The following is a 17,786-nucleotide window of genomic DNA, read 5'->3' as shown; positions in this document are numbered from 1 at the left end:
GATCAGATAAGTTGAAATACTGCTGACAGGAGGATCTGAAGTAGATTTACATTATATTTTTGAGAAAGTTTGTAATGGCCAACACCCAGTAGAGCCTTGAAGGTTTGGGGCTGTAGCAACAGTGTCCAGTTGGTGCGTGTTGGTCACTTCCATGTGCCCACCACACTTCCTCCTTTCTGCAGCCCTTGTGCCAGGCATAGGAATTTCTGACGGCTACGGGGCAGGAACCTTCCAGCCATGTGGCAGATGAGTAGGCAAATAATGCCCAAAATACTCCCCTGAGCTGCTGGACTGTTGCAACAGAGCCTGTTTTAGTGTCTCACCAAGCAGAAAAACCAAACTGCAGCAGCAGCATGATTTGGCATTTAAATTGACTCTCATTGCTCTTGCTCATAGCCTGATTTCTGAGGCTCAGCAAGGTGGCAGAGGGAGCTGGAAAGGGGGAAGAGTCTTTTACATAGATTATTTCCCCATGGAACAGTCTTGTACCCAGATTCCTCTATTCCCAGCCTTCCTGCCTGCCAGAGGCATCGGCAGCCAACACAGAGCAGGAAAAGATGAAAGCATTTCACCTTCTGCTGCCTGCGCAAGTGGCTGGCTGGATCCCCTCATTATGGCTCCGAGCTGCACAATCCCTCAGGATGGTTTTATTTTGGATCAAGGCTGCCCTTGTGAAAGGCTGGAGCAACCAAGCTCTGGGCAGCCTCAGCATCCCTCAGGCTGTACCAGGGAAGGGAACACAACACAGTCACTCTTCCTGCCCAGCCTCCTTGTGGTGATTAGATCAGAGGGCAAGCCAAGAATAGTTACTTTGTGGAATGTCAGAATTCCCCGCATGGGGGGGAAATCCCTGGCAGGAGGGGGAAGAACATCCCTGACTCAGAAGTCACAGCACCTGGTGACCCCCAAAAGCAGCTTTTGCCATGGTATGAGCAAACAGGAACTTGGCAAAGCCGTGTTCCTCAGCCTCAACTTCCCCTTGCACAGGAAGCTCCACGCTCACAGCTATTCCCACCCAGAATCTGGGCTGCCCCAGCACCCACATCCACCTCCTAAAGAAACATGCTTTGTTCCCCCTCCTCTCCCAGCCTCTCCTGACCAACAGCTGACTTAGATTTGCTCCTACACCTTCAGGAGGTAGAGCTGTTTCACACAGACAAATGCATTTCCAGGTCATAAGTACCTTACATTGTTATCCAGCACCTAAATCCAAGCCCACCTTAATAAGAAAAGCTCCTGTGAGGTCTGGCCTCCTCAAAGCTGGTGCTGATCCTCTTTGGATTTGAGCAGCTCCTGTGCAGGTTCAGCTCTCCTCCATTAAACAATATTTCTGGGGCACAAAAAACCTTTCCCTGCAGAGAGAGACAGAACAAGTGGCACATGACCTGTTTTGGGAATTAATGCACTGGTCCTGCTCTTGGCCACATGCTGTGGACCTTCCTTGCTAACTCAGACCTTTCTTGTGTCCTGCTCTTCCCTCAATTCCCAAAATAAGAGGTTGCTTAAAAAAAAAGAAAACAAACAATACACAGAGAGAGTGTTGGGTGAAACAAATGACAGAATAATTCCAGCACGGGGAGTTGGTGGAATAACTGTGCTTGTACCAAAAAGCTGCCTTGTTAACTTTGTCCCTTCCAACCAGGATTGACCATCTCTGGGATTTTGCTGGCCCCTGTGCTAGGCTGCAGCTGTCCCATCTTCCCAAAGCAAAGCCCAAGGTTCATGAGCAGCACCCCTGTATTCAGATGGAGAATTGTCCACTCCAGGGCATCACCCCACACTGACAGCAGGAGCGAAAATTTTCCCTGACACTTCCAACTTAGCAATTTCCTGTCCCTTTTATCAAAGCAGGTTGGGATCTGTCTGAAGAACGGATGACTGTGGGGCAATTCCCAGAACCTGCCGCAGCAGAGAAGTGCCTGGTCAGACCAGAAAGACAGGCAGCACAAACCACCTTGGGTTTTCCAGCCCCCAGGGCTGGACAGAGGGGCCTCTGCACTGCTGTGAGAGTTTCCAGTTACTGGTGGTTGCAAAAGAGTGGGAAAAAACCAATTTGAAGCGATATAAAGGCAAGCTCTGACCCCAGTGAAAGCTCCAGGTAATAATGTAGAGTAAGGTTCTTACCCAGGTGTCCCTGTGTGGCATCAACTGACCCCAGGATGTGATGGCCTCTCTGACCTTCCTCCCCTGTTTTTATATTTTCTTCGAGGGAGAGGCAAAGGTGAAGTTACCGTTGATGTCATTTCATGGTTATGAGGAGTTAAGTAACTTTGGTCATCAGTATGGGCTAATAGCACAAGTAACCTGAATTTCTGAGTTAGTGAAGCCAGAGTCAGCTTTGTCTGGATCATTCTTTTGGCTCTATTCCCTTTAGCAGTGTTGTTTTTGACAGAGCATGACCACAGCACCAGGGTGTTGCTCCATTCTTTGCTCTGTGTTCCCCTGGGAGCAGCACTCCAAGCTCCCTCACTGTTCCTGCAGTCTGCCCCTGCTCAATTCAGGCCAGCCCATGCCTTCCTCGCTGATACTCGGTTTCACAGTTCCCACCCCGCCACCCCCCCTCCCCCCGTGATGCTGAGGCCGAGGCAAACCTTCAGGACGACGCTGTGATGCATTAAACGAGCAACTTCCACCTTTTATTTCCCCCTCGGCCACGGGTTGGGCAACGCCTGAAAGCAGCGTGAAGGGGAAAACTTGGCGGGCTTCACCGGGGAGCATCATCTCCGGCACCTCCTCCTCCTCCGCCAGGCACAGGGGAGGGGGCGAGGCTGGGCGGTCCCAGGGTGCCCCAGCCCGCCCCGCTCCGCTCCCAGCTCCACAAAAGGCACCCGAGGCAGCATAAAGTGAGGGAGGAGCTCCCAGGAGAGCAGGTACAGGGGTCAGAGGCATGGGAGGGTGGCTGGAAGCGAGGAGAGAGCTGCGTGATAAATTGGCGATTCCTGCGGGATATGGGGTGGGCTGGAGGTCCTGCTGGCAGTGGCGGACAGAGCTGGGAAGTCACTGACATCCCTTCCCTTCAGTTAAACCTGGTGGGCAGCAAAGGGGACTGTGGTGACACGGGTTACTCGCATGGAGCTGTGCACCTGCCTTTGCAGGGATCAGCTTGGAGTAGTGGGGTCAGGGACTCGTGACAGAGAGTCGGGCAGCGACGCTCCCGGCACTGGGAATGCTGTGGGGCTCTGGGGCAGTGACCTCTCCTGGCTGCCTCCCATATCCTGCTTCCAGGAAATCTTACTCTGACAGGTAAGGCCAAACAAATGGTCACTGGTAAATCCTCGGCAGAGCAAAGCTCCAGGGCTGGGCTCAGGGGAAGATCTGTGGTCACAGAATTACATGGAGCTCCCTGGGGTGTCACTGAAGTGGCTGAACAGGTTTTGGAGGGGGTCAGACTTACTTGGTTGTCGTGCACTGGGATGGGAGACATAAAACCTGAGTCCCACAGAGCCATGAAGGGCATTTCAAATTGCCTTGGTTTGAAAGACAGGTGTCTGCTAAGGAAGGCAGGAGCCTCTCTTAAAATGGAAAATGTAAACCTCCTTCCTCCAAATTATTATAATTTTGAAATTAAGGGGCTCACAGGTGAAAATATGGGAGTAGGAATAACAGTTCTTTACTAGAAAAAATAAAAATGCAGTAATACAAAACAACACTGACAGAGTCAGAATATGACCTGACACCGTGTGGGTCAGGGTGTTGGATGCAGTCCTGGAGTGACAGCTGTGGTTCCATTGAAGCAAGGATCCTGTAGAAGGGTGTAGTTTTCCTCTGAAGATCCCATGGTGGTGTAGATGGGCCTGGTCTTCCTCTGGGAATCCAGTGGAGAAGAAAGCTGCTCCTCTGGGAATCCAGTGGCTTTCCAAATCTCAGGTTATATCCAGTTAGGAATGCTTGGCTCCTCCTCCTGGGAAGAGCATCTCCCAATGGGATGATTTCATTTCATCAGTCATGCAGTGACATTCAATGCCCATTAACAGAATATATTTTCTGGAGGGAGGATTGGTTGTGGAAGAGATAAAGAAAACTGTCCCACCTGATTTTAACAGGTGGCCCAGTTAACAGACGATGACTACCCCATCTCTAACAGATGGCAACAGAGCACACACCCCGGCCACATTCTTGCATTTCCAACCTAAGACACAAATTTTGCAGGAAGAAGATGGTATTGCAGGGGCTGCCTGGGAAAGAAAAGAAAGAAAAATTCAGACTTTATCTTCCATGACCTCCAATGAATAGTGCTCTCCTTCAAATCATTCTCTGACACTCCCTCTTTCTCTCTTACTCTGAAGTAAGATGTGCGTTGCTTTGATTTTTTAAGATTTTCTAAAGCCTTCTGAGCTTACATTCTTGTAGCAAACTTTCTTACACAACTTTCTGTAAATAACTTATTGGTTTACATTCCTTCATAGAGGAGGAGAAATTTGATGAACTAGTAGTTTGTCCAGTGTTGTTGGAGAAGTACCACTTTCACCCTCCAATCCACTGTCACCTTTAGAAAACTATAAATGTTAGAATCAGAAATAAACTTGCCCCTTTTTACCTTCACAAGAGCTGAGGCGTGCGTCGTGTTTTCTCGTGTCCTATAGTGACATGGTGTGTTTTATTTTGCTGGATGAAAAGGGATTAATGGATACAACTAATGAAACAATTTCTGGACTTCAAGTAAATTTGGATTATTTTTAAGGGTATTCATTAACATATTATAATGATAGATTTAACATTTATTTTCTCTAGGATGAGGATCCTTCCTGGCTGCCTTCATTTCTACTTCATTCCTTTCTTACTCAGCGAGGCACATGGATTCCTAATGTGGAGAACACCTGCAGCCTTCCTGGTTTATAACTACTCCTATTCAAATCTCTCCTCTGTCTCAGAAGCACAAGCTCCAAAAACAGCAAGAGCTCTCAATTTCTCACACAATGTCATTGAAAAAATTACTAAGAGAGACTTGGAAGGATTTGACTGGCTGGAAGTTCTGGACTTCTCCTACAATCAGATCAGGGCTGTTGAGCCTGGAGTGTTCCAGAGTCTGCTCAGCCTGGTTTCTGTGGATTTATCATTTAATGATGAGAAGCTGCTTCTGTCAGATCTCCCACCCCACCTGAAGCTCTCACCTGCTGGCAAAGTGCCGAGGTCTTTGCAGCTTTCCAGGAATTCTGGCAGATCCTCAGGGGCTGCTCTGCAGCCTTTTGCTCCTGCAGAGGAGCCATCACATTCTAGAGTTCTGTCTCTCCTGCAAATCCTTAGCCCCAGGCTTAGGAGAAGCACAGGGAATCTTCTTCGGAGGGGAGAGAGGAACACAACACCCCTTCCCACGGCCACACCTGAGCCCACCCTCTGTGGAACTCCCATCAACGGGACACTCAACTTGTCCCACAGCAACCTCACCGAGGACGAGCTGATGTTAAAACTGGATGAGAATCTCTGCCAAGCTCAGCTGCAGAGGATTTTGGAACTTGACATCAGTCACAACAACGTGGAAATGGATCTTCTGTCACTGTTTACCCTGTTCTTCCCAATGGAAAACACGCTGTCCATCGATGCCAGCTCCAACAAGTTAACTATTAACATCCTGAATCCAGAATCCTTCTGCAAGTTCCCATCCCACCAGCTTTTGTTCCTAAACATCAGCAACAACCCCATCAACAGCCTGGATAGGCTGTGTCTCCCTTCCAGCATCAAGGAAATCGATTTGTCCTTCACCAACATCAGCCAAATACCCCTGAATTTTGCTAAAAAGTTGTTTAACTTGGAAAAAATGTATGTTCAAGGAAACCACTTCATCTACACAGCGTTCTCAGAAAGTGGGAATACACTTCCAACATGTGCCCCTCCCCCTGGAACTGTACGCATCAACTCCCTGTCCTTGGTCAGAAACAAGGCTGGGACACCCATTGAAAGCCTTCCCGAGAAAGTGAAACACCTGGGAATGTCCAACTGCTCCATTGTGGAACTGCCAGAGTGGTTTGCTGACACAGTGGAAAAACTGTTATTTCTGGACCTCAGCAGCAACTACATTTCTGTACTTCCCAATTTCCCCCCCTCCCTGCAGTATCTCGACATCAGCAGCAATGACATCAAAGTGATCTCCTCCAGTCTGAAATCCCTCTCCAATTTAACAACATTTAGGATTCAAAATAACAAAATTATGGGTATACACACGGAGTTTTTTCCATCAGCCTTAAAAAAATGTGATTTTAGTAAAAACAAGGTGAAGGTGTTGTCCTTAACTTCTGCCCTGGAGAAGCTGGAACATCTCAACATTTCTGGGAACTTGATCATGCGTCTGGAGCCTACCGGCCACCTTCCTGCACTGACCAACCTGGACAGCAGCCACAACCTGATCCCAGAACTACCCGATGGCTTCGGGGCATCCCTCCCAGGGCTGAAGTATTTTAACCTATCAGGGAATAAGATCTCCTTTCTGCAGCATGGGTCTCTTCCAGCTTCTCTGGTCGAGCTGGACATCAGTGACAATGCCATCACAACCATTGTGGAGGCCACGTTTGGCCCGTTGACGAGCCTCAGGCTTCTGACTGTCCAAGGGGATCATTTTTTCTGTACCTGTGACCTGTACTGGTTCGTGAACGCTTACCTCCATGAGCCCCAGCTGGAGATCAGGGGCAGGGAGGCCATGAGCTGCAGCTTCCCCTCGGAGCGCCGGGGCTCCCCGGTGGGCAGCAGCCGCCTGACGCTGCTGCGCTGCTCCCTTGGTGTCCAGCTGGCCGTGACCGCTGGCGCTGCCAGCCTGGCCATGCTGGCCCTCACCACGCTCTGCTGGCGGCTGGACGGGCCCTGGTACATCAGGATGGGCTGGTACTGGTGCATGGCCAAGAGGAAGCAGTATGAGAAGCGGCCAGAAAACAAACTCTTTGACGCCTTCATCTCATACAGCGAGCATGATGCCAACTGGACCAAAGAGAACCTGCTGAAAAAGCTGGAAAATGACGGGTTCAGAATATGTTACCATGAGAGGGATTTCAAGCCAGGGCATCCTGTGCTTGGGAACATCTTTTACTGCATAGAGAACAGCCATAAAGTGCTTTTTGTTCTCTCTCCCAGCTTTGTGAACAGCTGCTGGTGCCAGTACGAGCTGTATTTTGCCGAACACCGGGTCCTGAATGAAAACCTGGATTCCCTCATCATGATCGTGCTGGAAGATCTCCCACCTCACAGCGTCCCACAGAAATTCAGCAAACTCAGGAAATTGTTGCGAAGGAAAACTTACTTGAAGTGGAGTTCTGAGGAACACAAGCAGAAAATGTTCTGGCATCAGCTAAAAGCGGTCCTAAAAACAACCAATGAGCCACTTGTGAGAGCGGAGAATGGATCTGCTCTGGAAATGCAGGAGCTGGAATGAGACCCAGGGAACTCTAAGGGCTGTGCCTGGAAAGTCTGTGGTCAGATAAAAGCATTTACCTCCTGCAAAGGCTGCTGTGATGCCCAGGGGTTTGTCTGGATCAGTCCCAGGAGAGGCTCCTAGAGGATCTGCAGCACATTTATTATTCCCCGTGATAAAGAATCCTGAAGGGATGAGACCTGAGCACTGATAAAAAGCCTTTTCCTCCTGGATACTTGAATTTGTCCAGCTATTTCCAGCATTTCTTTAAGTGCTGTGAACGTCACCTCAAAGGAAGAACTGCTCAAGTCACGCTGCATGTCCTTGCTGCCTTCCTGAGATGGTGGCAGTGAGAAGCAGTGTCCTAGGACTGGACTACAGATTCCCAGTTCTGGGACAGCTTAAGGTAGGAACACACCCTGTGTGCAGTTAAGAGAGCCTCAAACCATGCTAGTACACAGGGAGCAGCTCCTTTCTTTGCTTTGGCAAGGGAAGAGTAAAGATTGACTTAATTTAGCCCTCTGAGAGAGGCTAAACCCACACTGCTACAGACTTTGGGTTCAGTGACTACTGGAAGAGATGAGACTTGAAAATCTTTTGTAAATTCAGAATAAAATATACAACCAGACAGTACAAAAAGGACCAGCTAAGTGTGGTGGTCTCTGCTGTTAAATAACTGGGGTGAGCTTTGTTTAATCACAAATCTCTGGAAAATAAGCAAGTTCTGTACATTATTGTTTAGATTTAGGAAAGTTCCACCTTACACAGTCACCCTGACCCATTTCCAATAGATTCAGTACTACCTCTGCATGGTCCTTGCCCTCACCTAGTGCCACTTGATAATTTTATTTATTGTGCTTGGGAAAAAACAAAAGAAATTAAGCTCATCCAACTTTCACATTGAAGGGAAATCAACAGACTGTGACAGAAAATAAACACCAGGTGAGGACAAATTATTTGGTTTAGCATGACTTGGACTTGCTCCTATGATGAGCAAACACAAACAACTTCCCAGTAGAAAATCCCAAATCCAGGAATGCAGCATGTTCGGAACACAGACTCTGAAAAGGAATTGGCTCTGCTGTGACAAAACAAGACCAATACCAACCTATTTCCTGCCAAAAGGGGGAACATGCAACAAACATCTCCACTGACAGAGATCCCTTGGAACTCAGTGCAAACCCACCTTTCCTCAGCAAAACGATTTGGCATCATCAGCTTTGAGGTTTTATATATTAGGATAAAACCCAAAATCCTGCAGACCAGCAGCTGAAAAAGCCAACTCTTCACCACGGATATCTAGGGCTTAAAAAGACTGTGAATTATAAAAATATTACAAATATTTTTGTTCATTTAAGCAACAGAAGTCACTTGTTAATGATATTAATGAGCCACAAATAATTAATCAGTTGTTTTTCTAATAACCTTTATGCTTTCCTCTTTCTAAAGCACTCAGTGGTCACACTTCTCACTTCCTCTCTTCCCACACACTTCCCACCTCCACATTCTGCTGCTTCCCTCTCAGTTCCACTATTGCTTGTTAACATTGCAGTAACTCTTTACTGGTTCTTTACTGGAGCTTTACTGGTTCTGTGCTCAGCAGGCTTCTGAGAGAAGAGACTAAGGGAAAAAATAGAGAAGTTATACTCCAGAAGAGTCTAAGCCAATTACTTTATCAAAAATTTGATTATTTCAGTCAATGATTCACTGCAAAGTTGTACCTGCTTTCAAAATCCAATCTGGATTTACTACACCCATGAACCTCCCACAAAACAGCTATTTAATACAGCTGCAACTGTAAAAGCAACTTAAATGAGGTTTCCTTCCTCCTGCAGATTAAAAGGTGATGTGCTTTCCTATCTGGCACTGTGATACTGTACAGATTAACACCAATATTAATTAAACAGGTGGTGTAAAGGGCACAGCTGGCACCAGAAGCTAACAGAGAGCAAATTACAAAGAGCTTTGATGGGATTTCAGTTCTTTTGTCACACAAGGGCAATAAAGCCTCCTGCTTGGCCCCTTCTTGCTTTACTCTTACATGAATACTCAATGCAAATATTTTATGAGGTGTGAGTGGTTTAATTTTCAAACATGTGATGAAATTCATGTGATCTAAGGCACAAGAGAAGTTGCACATACACACAGCAAACCCCCAAAACTGTCTAATGTATATTTTTCCCTCCAGTATGATTTGTACTGAAGAGAAATTAAAATACAGAACAGTGAAACAAGATTTTTTCATTATCTTTTATGCTTAGTTTAGAAAGAACCACATTATTCATTTAGAGAAAAAAAAATCTGAGCAGAGAGAAAATACTTATGGAAATAATTTCCATTTTACATTTGTATTAGAAAGTTGTTCACACTGATTTTATTGTAAGAAAGCTGGTTTGAATTATTCAGAATTAATTAACTTTCAGTGTTAAACAAAGAACAGTGTTCCAGGAGAATCTTGAGAACAGTTTAGTTAACAAAAAGCCTGAACCAACAACTCACAGACAGGAATGATGTGGACATTGTTTGTTTCTAAAGTAACAAATCATGTTCCCATCACTGTAATTTTCCTGAAGATGTGGCACTTTTCTATAGCAAGGCATCAAAAGCCTGGGGCATAATTATTTTGGAGACACTGAGGTTCTGCTGAAGTCCACAGAAGCTGAAAGGTGATTGCTTGTTTGGAATAGATCTGGCCACTTACAGCAAGAAGTGTCAGAATTTAAATGCCCCTGAATTGTTCTGTCTCCCAGGGAATTCCCACAATAAGATACAACACAAAGGGATGAATTTATAAAAAAAACCACTTCTGTTATTTGCTCACTGTGTAGACCAACAGACAAAATTTCTAAGCAGACAGATGAACTCAAACTGATGTTAGACTTAACAAAACCTCAAAAACTTGTCATTCTGGTTTTAGAAATGTTAACAGCTGTCAGTTCTGACTGTCAGGAATAGCTGTCGCCCTGATTATCAAGACTTTTCTAAAGCCTTCTGAGTTTACATTCTTGTAGAGAACTTTCCCACACAACTTTCTGTAAACAACCTATTGTTTTGCATTCTTTCATAGAGGCGGAGAAATTTGATGTACAGGTAGTTTGTCCAGTGTCGTTGGAGAGGTGGCACGTTCACCCTCCAATCTGGCACCTTTTGAGAACTATAAAAGATTGGAGTCAGAGAAAATAAATTAGTCTCTTCATCGTGACCAAAGCTGTGGTGCGTCGTTTTTTCCTTGTGTCATCTGGTGACAAATAGCCAAATCCCAATTTATACAAAGTCATGGGCAAAAGAGCAAGCAGCAACACGACTCTGCCTGACAGCTGACCAGTTAGGGAATTCCAGAGGTGACTGTGCTCCTCCTGGTGTATCAATCACATAATACTGCAAAATTCATCTTTATCCTCAAGTAATGCAAATAAGTAGTGCATGGTTATTTCTATCAGATTCAAAATACTTCTCCAATTTATTTTGGGATACAGAATGCCACCATCATTAACATCAACGCCAAGCAGGTATTAATATATATACTGCAGAGGTTTATCTCAGTGCCACACTTCCCAAATGCCCCTCCCTGGTGGAAATACAACACTGACCAAACAAAGCCTTGTCCCTCTTGAAGAAGCCAAAACTGAAATCCTGAACTTCAGCTGAGTTCATAGAAATTTTGCCATTTACCTCAAAAGAAGCAGGGTTTCACCCTGTGAAGATAAAGCACTTTTGTTAATACTGAAAAACATTTATTCTTCCAACCTTCTGCAACAGGAAGAGTTTAAACTCAAATACTACCAAGCATCTCCCCAATTATTCCTTCCTGAAAATACGAGGTATTTATAATACTTGGTGTTATCATAGGATGGTTTGGGTTGGAAGGGACCTTAAAGATGATCCAGTTCCCTTCCCTGCCACAGGCAAGGACACCTCCCCCTGTCCCTGATTACTTTGAACCCTGTCCAGCCTGGCCTTATGACATAATGAACCACACAATCATGGTATCTAGGTTTTTTTTACTTGCCCAGCAGTAAAACTTCGTAACAAAACCACCCTCCTGCAACAATTCCAAATCTAAAATATCCCCCTTGCTGGCTCTCCACGAGAACTCCAGAGCGCGTCAAGGAGCCAACATCTCCGTGTTTGCTTCAAACGCAAACGGGAACGGTGTTTTTATTCATTGGCAGCAGCAGCACGGAGTTTGGAGCGATTCCTCCCCAAAGCGGAGCGGGGGACCCTCTGGAACGGCTGGGTGGCGCCAAGGCTACGCGGAGGGCAGCGGTACGTGCCTGGCGGGAGCAGCGCCGCAGTCCCGCCCGGCGCTGCCGGAGCGATGGAGCGCGGGGGCGCAGGGCTTGGCGAAGGCGGAGCCCGCGGGCTGCAGGCTGTGCGGGGTGCTCACCTCCGCCGAGGGGCTGCTGTTGTACACGCTGTAGTAGGGCTCGATACGCGTGTTCATCGGGGTGGAGCTGCTCTGCCCGTAGTGCTGCTGCTGCCCCGCGGACGCCTTGGGACTCAGCACGCTGTCCTTGGAGTGGCTGGCACCGTATGCCTGCTCCAAACCCTTCTGAGGCTTCGGAGACAACATGTAGGCTGAGTTGGTCTCGTGGTGGGACGACTTGTTCCTGTTGACCTCCAGGCTGCCTTTGCCCATGGCTCGAAGCCTCGTCTTGTGCTTGCAGCAGAAAAGGACGAGGGCCACGTACTGCAGGCACCAGAGCATGCGTCTCCGCAGCCCTGCGCTGTTGCGGGAATATATAAAGGGATTTAATCCCGACTTGAAAAAAATGAGGGTAAACCCACACAGCTCGAACTGGTAGAGCACAAAGCCACCACTGCCAGACAGCATATCCTGCACCAAGGAGATGGCCAGGGGGAGGCAGCACACCAGGACGGAGAGCACAATGACCGCGCACGTCACCACCGCCTTGGAGTCTTTGGCCGTGGCCAGGTTGACGGCCAAGGCCAGCGGGAGCCGGCCGGCGAGCTTGGCATGGGCATGGGGTGGCTTGGTGCAGCTCTGGGTCCTGTACAGAGCGGGTATGGCCCCGGGCCCCGCGAAGGGCTGAGCCCTGGGGGTGCCCACAGCCACAGCGGGAGGGCACTTTCTCGCCCGCGCGTTCCTGCGCAGGGCCTGGGCGATCATCGCGTAGGACACGGATACGACGGCCACGCAGCAGATGAAGTCGGTGACGTAGAGGTAGAGGATGAGCTTGCCCTGTCCGCTGGACAGGCTGGCCATGGGCAGGCAGAGGCGGGAGCCGTGGGTGCGCAGCGTGGCCAGCGTGGCCAGGGTGAAGCTGGCGGCCCAGAGCAGTAGCGTGAGCAGCAGCGAGCAGGGCGCGGAGGCGGCGCGGTGCGGGTGCTTGCCCAGCACCATGCGCAGCCGGTGCAGCGCGATCACCGCCACCGTCTTGAGCGACATGATGATGAAGCCGGAGCTGGTGAGGTGGAAGGTGAAGCAGAAGGTGCCCGGCACGCCGCGGGCCGGGCCGAAGAACAGGACAAAGGCGAACATGGGGGCGGCCACGCCGCAGATGAAGAGGTCGCAGAAGGAGAGGTTGAGGATCATGAAGTCGAAGTCGGTGCGGAATTTCCGGAGGGCCGGGTCGAAGAAGGAGAGCAGCATGATGAGGTTGCCGTAGGAGCCGAGGCAGAAGACGAGGGCAAGTAGGGAGGCGCAGGCAGCCAGCGTGGCGGCGTGGGTGCCCTCCCGCAGCTCCGCGGGGCCGCTGCCGTTCGCGCCCAGCTGCTCCGCGGGCCCGGCCGGCAGCCGCCCTGACCCGTTCATCGCCGCCCGGCCCTTTCACAGCCCGCTCATTGCCGCCGCGAGGCTCCCACCTTGCCTCTTCACCGCCCCCTCATCGCCGCCTCAGGGCTCCCGCCCGGCCCCTTCACCGCCCGCTCACCACCTCCTCAGCGCTGCCCGCCGCGCCAAGGCGCCCGGCCCAGCCCCTCCCCACTCCGTTCCGCTCCCTCCGCCGCGGCGGGGCCGAGCCGGGGCGGGTGGCGGGGGCAGAGCCGCAGCCTTCCGCACCGCCGGGCACAAGCGGGCCCGGGGAGGCGGTACCGAGCTGGCTCCCAGAAGCCGCGCTGGCGCTGCATCCCCGCCGCTCCAGATCGGGGAGCAGCGGCGCTGCGAGCGGGTGGAGCAGCACAGAGTGTGGTCTAGAGAATCACAGAAGGGTTCGGGTGGGAAGGGGACTGCACGACCATCTTGTTCTTCTCCCTGCCATGGGCAGGGACATCTTTCACTAGCCCAGGTTTATACAAGCCCTGGCAAGCCTGGCCATGGACACTCCTAGGGCTGGGGCAGCCACAGCTTCCCTGAGCAATCTGTGCCAGGGCCTCACCAACCTCACAGGGAAGAATTTTTTCCCAATATCCAATATGAACCTACTGTCTTTCAATTTAAACCCATGCCCTTGTAAATAGTGTTGCCTTGTCTTTCCTGTAAGTTTCCTTCAGGTACTGGAAGGATGCAGTTAGGTCAACCTGGAGCTTCTCTTTTCCAGGCTGAACAATCTAAATTCTGTCAGCCTTTCCTCACAGCAGAGCTGCTCATCCCTCTGATCAACTTGGTGCCTCCTCTGGACTTGCTCCAACAGCTCCTTCCTCTACCAGGGACCCAGAGCTGGATGCAGTGTTCCAGGTAGGGTCCACCCAGAGCAGAGGATCTGTGCTGACTGTGCACCAACAAAATACCTGCTTCAACTTTGATGTTCAGCATCAACATCGAAGTTCTGCATGCTGCTCCTGCTCTATTTGCACTTCTGCATCCTTTCCTGAGCCAGCTCAGTGTGGCCAGGGTGCCCTTTGTATTTGCTCAGAAGCACAGGCAAAACACCTTCTGTGTTCCCATGGGGAGGGAAAACAATCAGCATCACTTCTTTATCTGTTAACTGCAAACTGCTATCACACATATAGTAGTGATGGAGAGTGTTGGATAGCTGAGCATTAAAGGGGTGGTTTTGAAGTACTTACAGGGATGTGAGGGTGAGGAAACACTCCGTGCATGTTCTCTGAGGCAGACACAGCTGAAGGGCTTCCATGACACTAGAAATCCAGGCGGAAGAGACTAAAATCCAGCCAGGCAAGGCACAAAAGCATTATGGAAATACAGTGGAGTGAGTATTTCTGACTTATGCATGTACTTGTCTTAAAATCATTATATATACCTTAATCTATTATTTTAATAGTTTACCCTACCCCAGTTGCTTTGTAGAAGCATCCAGACAGCTGCAAGTGTGCAAGTTTGATACCCGAAAGCTTCCCAGTGCCACCTGCCTGTTTATTTTTCAACACATTCCTTTCTAAACTCCGGAGCAATGCTTTTGTAACCCTCTGGCTGGTGATGGCAGTCTGGCCTGTGAGCCTTGCCCTGCTAAACATGCTCCCAGTGGCAATGGGGGTCGATTTTTCTTGGGGGAAGTGCCAGCAGTTGGCTGCAGCAGTGCCTTGCAACCTGAACAGGTACATTTTGGCTTGATTTGGTCCTTAAACTGGTTGTGTACAGGAGGAAGAAGGTTCAAAACCCAAAACATGGTTTTCTGTGGCTTCAAATTATGTCCTCTCTCAGCTTGGCTGTCTCTTTATTTTCCCTTACTTGTATTTTTGTTTGCCAGTCATAGTTAATTTGAAATCTGTGGGTGAATCTTGGCCCTCATGAGTAAGAGTTGCTTTTTCATCGACCAACTGGATTTCTCTCCTTGAATTTTCTCATTTATAAACATTAAAGGATGCTTAATTGTGGGATTAAACAAGAGTGACAAAATGTTACCCTAATGCAAGAGTGGGGTTTGGTTGTTTTACCCCTCTACAATTACTAACTGTGGCTTGACATGGAGGGGATATTGTAGCTGGTTCAAGCCTGCAAGCCTTAAACATTTCAGCAGAAAATGAGAAGGGATTGTTCTCAGGGAGCAAGGAAATGAGCTGAGGCAAAAAGGAGCACAAAGCCCTGCCCAGCCCCTGTGGCACAGCAAAGTGTCTCACCAGTCCTTTTAAAAAGGACTTATTTTTAGCTTTTAAAAGAATTACCAAAGTTTGGGTGGGGGAGAAAAGTAGTGGAAGAAAGTGTGTTTTGCAAGGTAAGAATCACAAGAGCAAAACTTACCTTGCATAAGGTACAAGGGTATTTACTCTTTGCAGCACTCACGGCTTTCCTTAAACTTTAATTCCTTAAATTACTTAAAAAGCACTTAAAAGCCAGTGCTCTCTAGATCAAGCTTCTCATTGTTCAACCTTGGAGTTCCTACTGCATAAGAAGAAACAATGTTCCGAAGGCATTTTTGACAACAGTGTTCTTCTGCAGATATTTGCTGGAAATTTAATTGTTGAAATCTGCCCTCATCTCAGTTGAAGATTTGTATCTTATGATTTTAACAAAAGAGTTCTAGGAGAAAGCAGCTGGAATAATAAAAGGGGAAATTAACCCAGGAAAAAAAAAAAGTTAGAAATAAATGCCAGGAGAGAATAAATAAGAGTAGCAGTGAAAAAGCTTTTAACAGAATACTTTCAGGGTGAACTCAGCTGGGCCTCTACCTGGACTTATTGTAATATGACTGCACTTATTGCTAGAACAGATTTACTGGGTTTATTGCTGCCTTTCCTAAGAAGCCAATCAGAAATGATGGCATCTCATATTCCCCATGGGAAGTGTGTGTCCAGCTCCATCTGCAGCAGCAAAATCTGCTCAGAAATATTCTACATCTCTCACAGAGTTTGACATTAAACCAAGGCTGTAACTACCACTGCACCAATGCCCTGAGGACCTTGCCTTGGATTAACCACCTAGAAGCCCTTCCTTGGAGCAGGGATTCCTCTGCTTGCTGGCACCCAGGAAGTCTAGAGCAGGCTGAGGTTAAATCCCCCTCCTTTAATTAGAAATCCCCAGAAACTGCCTTTCAGGTACTGCAGGATGCTATGAGGATGCAAAACACATCAGCTGATAACTCACAGCAGGGTGAGAGTTAAAATCCTCCCAGGACAGAGGCCAGCAAACCCTTTTACTGCCACAGGGCTTTATTTTCCCCCTTGCATTTTACCAGATTATTGTGTTTTCCACAGCCCTGGGGAAAAGGGAGCTGGAGGCTCTGCTGCAGGATTCCAGGAAGCCTGAAGCTGTGGAAGGAAGTGTGAGACTGAGCAGGGTGTGGGATGCTGGGGATGCCTAACTGTGAAAAACTGACAGGAGACGACATCACATCACCCAGTGTACCCAACGCAGCAGTCCCAGCAGCCTGGGAAAGAAGGGGGCAAGGGAGATACCTGGACATAACAGGAATACAGTCATACCAAAAATAAGGAACTTAATCTTTGCCTCTTTAATTAAAACCCAAATCCATCCATTCATGAACTTGTTACCAACACAATTCACCAATGCTGAGACTGTGGTACCACCCAAAAGCACAGGTTAAAAGTCTAAGTTGCCTACTTGGTAATTTCCTTATATATCAAAATAAGCATCAAATATACCCATCTGATTATCGAAATATGGGAGATCACACCACTTAATGGTCTAGCAGGAATCACTGAGCAGTATAGCACTGGCATCTTGAGCGCTTAAAAACCAAACCAGACCCCCAAAAAATCCAACAAGAAACCCCCAACCTCAACAAGTCAAAATACCTTCCAAATTCTGTCCTCCATCTTTGCCTTTCTTTGGTGCTTCCCCATGATGGTCACAGGTTATCTGTGCACTCTGACAGGTGGTCACTAAGAATGTTGAGGCTATCAAACTATGCTCAAGATATTTTTCCATCTCCTTTCCTGTTCCAAGGGGAAAAATTCTCTCTTCTCATGCTAGAAATCTCTCCCTCTCCAGACAGGTACTGCAGTTGGTTCATCTTGACAGCTTCAGAGAAGAGACAGTACAAGACATCACTGGTGTAAGTTCAGAATTCAGGATGTAGGTATTGCCTGGGGAAAGTTATGGAATAAATCCAGTAATGGAGTTGTGGTATTTGGTGAAGATTTGGTGGTAAAAAATTGTTCCTGCATTTTCAGGACAAGAGACTAACAATTCTTCCCTCACCAAAAACTCAATCAGCACAAGTTCGCTCACACTACCACAGGTGCATTTTTTCATATAGAAATGTATTTTGAATATTTTGCTGTATTTACTGGGGGATCTCTTTGGATAAAGCAAGTTACTGTAGATTTATAAGGTGTCGGGAATTAATACCACTCCTGAGCAGAGCATGATTCCCTACAGTGCACTGAATCCTCAACCAATTCCAGCTACACCCTGACTAAAGAAAGATTCACAAGTACAGAACAAAGCAGCAGAGCTGCAGAACAGCACATGTTCTGTTCCAACACATCATCAGCCAAGAATCCTTTAAAGATGATCTTTTGCAGCAAAGGCTTTCCATCACTTGTAAAGATTTCATTCAATCAGCAAAACCCTCTCCAACAAAAACTAGTTTCTCCAGTTCTCACAAGTTAACAGGTGTTTTCCTGG

General features: G+C 48.0%; 2 protein-coding genes across 3 annotated transcripts; one reads left to right on the top strand and one right to left on the bottom strand.

The window, feature by feature from the left end:
• The first annotated feature begins 1,856 nt into the window (after nt 1–1,856).
• LOC128786361 (toll-like receptor 2 type-1) lies at nt 1,857–8,448 on the top strand. Of its 2 annotated transcripts, none has more exons than XM_053939596.1 (2): nt 1,857–2,098; nt 4,732–8,448. In XM_053939596.1, exon 2 carries the CDS (start codon nt 4,733–4,735, stop codon nt 7,355–7,357), a length of 2,625 nt encoding a protein of 874 aa, XP_053795571.1. In that variant the 5' UTR covers nt 1,857–2,098; nt 4,732; the 3' UTR covers nt 7,358–8,448. The 2 variants fall into 2 exon arrangements, with proteins under 2 accessions (XP_053795571.1, XP_053795570.1); XM_053939595.1 differs by lacking the exon at nt 1,857–2,098 and adding an exon at nt 2,890–3,243.
• A 305-nt stretch (nt 8,449–8,753) lies between these two features.
• Nucleotides 8,754–13,316, bottom strand: GPR75 (G protein-coupled receptor 75). The gene is made up of 2 exons (XM_053939594.1): nt 11,009–13,316; nt 8,754–8,956 (listed from the first exon to the last, which is right to left on the bottom strand). The coding sequence occupies exon 1, from the start codon at nt 13,110–13,112 to the stop codon at nt 11,586–11,588; it is 1,527 nt and encodes a 508-aa protein (XP_053795569.1). The 5' UTR covers nt 13,113–13,316; the 3' UTR covers nt 8,754–8,956; nt 11,009–11,585.
• Nucleotides 13,317–17,786: the final 4,470 nt, after the last annotated feature.

Source organism: Vidua chalybeata, chromosome 3 (genome assembly GCF_026979565.1).
Source record: "Vidua chalybeata isolate OUT-0048 chromosome 3, bVidCha1 merged haplotype, whole genome shotgun sequence".
Taxonomy (NCBI): domain Eukaryota; kingdom Metazoa; phylum Chordata; class Aves; order Passeriformes; family Viduidae; genus Vidua; species Vidua chalybeata.
Note: the sequence above shows the minus strand (reverse complement) of the source record. Positions and strands in the feature narration are given on the sequence as shown.

What these genes read in the sequence shown, in the direction of transcription:
- LOC128786361 (XM_053939595.1), top strand. Translation starts at nt 3,167, where the DNA reads ATGCTGTGGGGCTCTGGGGCAGTGACCTCTCCTGGCTGCCTCCCATAT. An exon ending in AGGAAATCTTACTCTGACAG is followed by an intron (nt 3,244 to 4,731) that starts GTAAGGCCAAAC and finishes TATTTTCTCTAG; the next exon opens with GATGAGGATCCTTCCTGGCT.
- GPR75 (XM_053939594.1), bottom strand. Translation starts at nt 13,112, where the DNA reads ATGAACGGGTCAGGGCGGCTGCCGGCCGGGCCCGCGGAGCAGCTGGGC.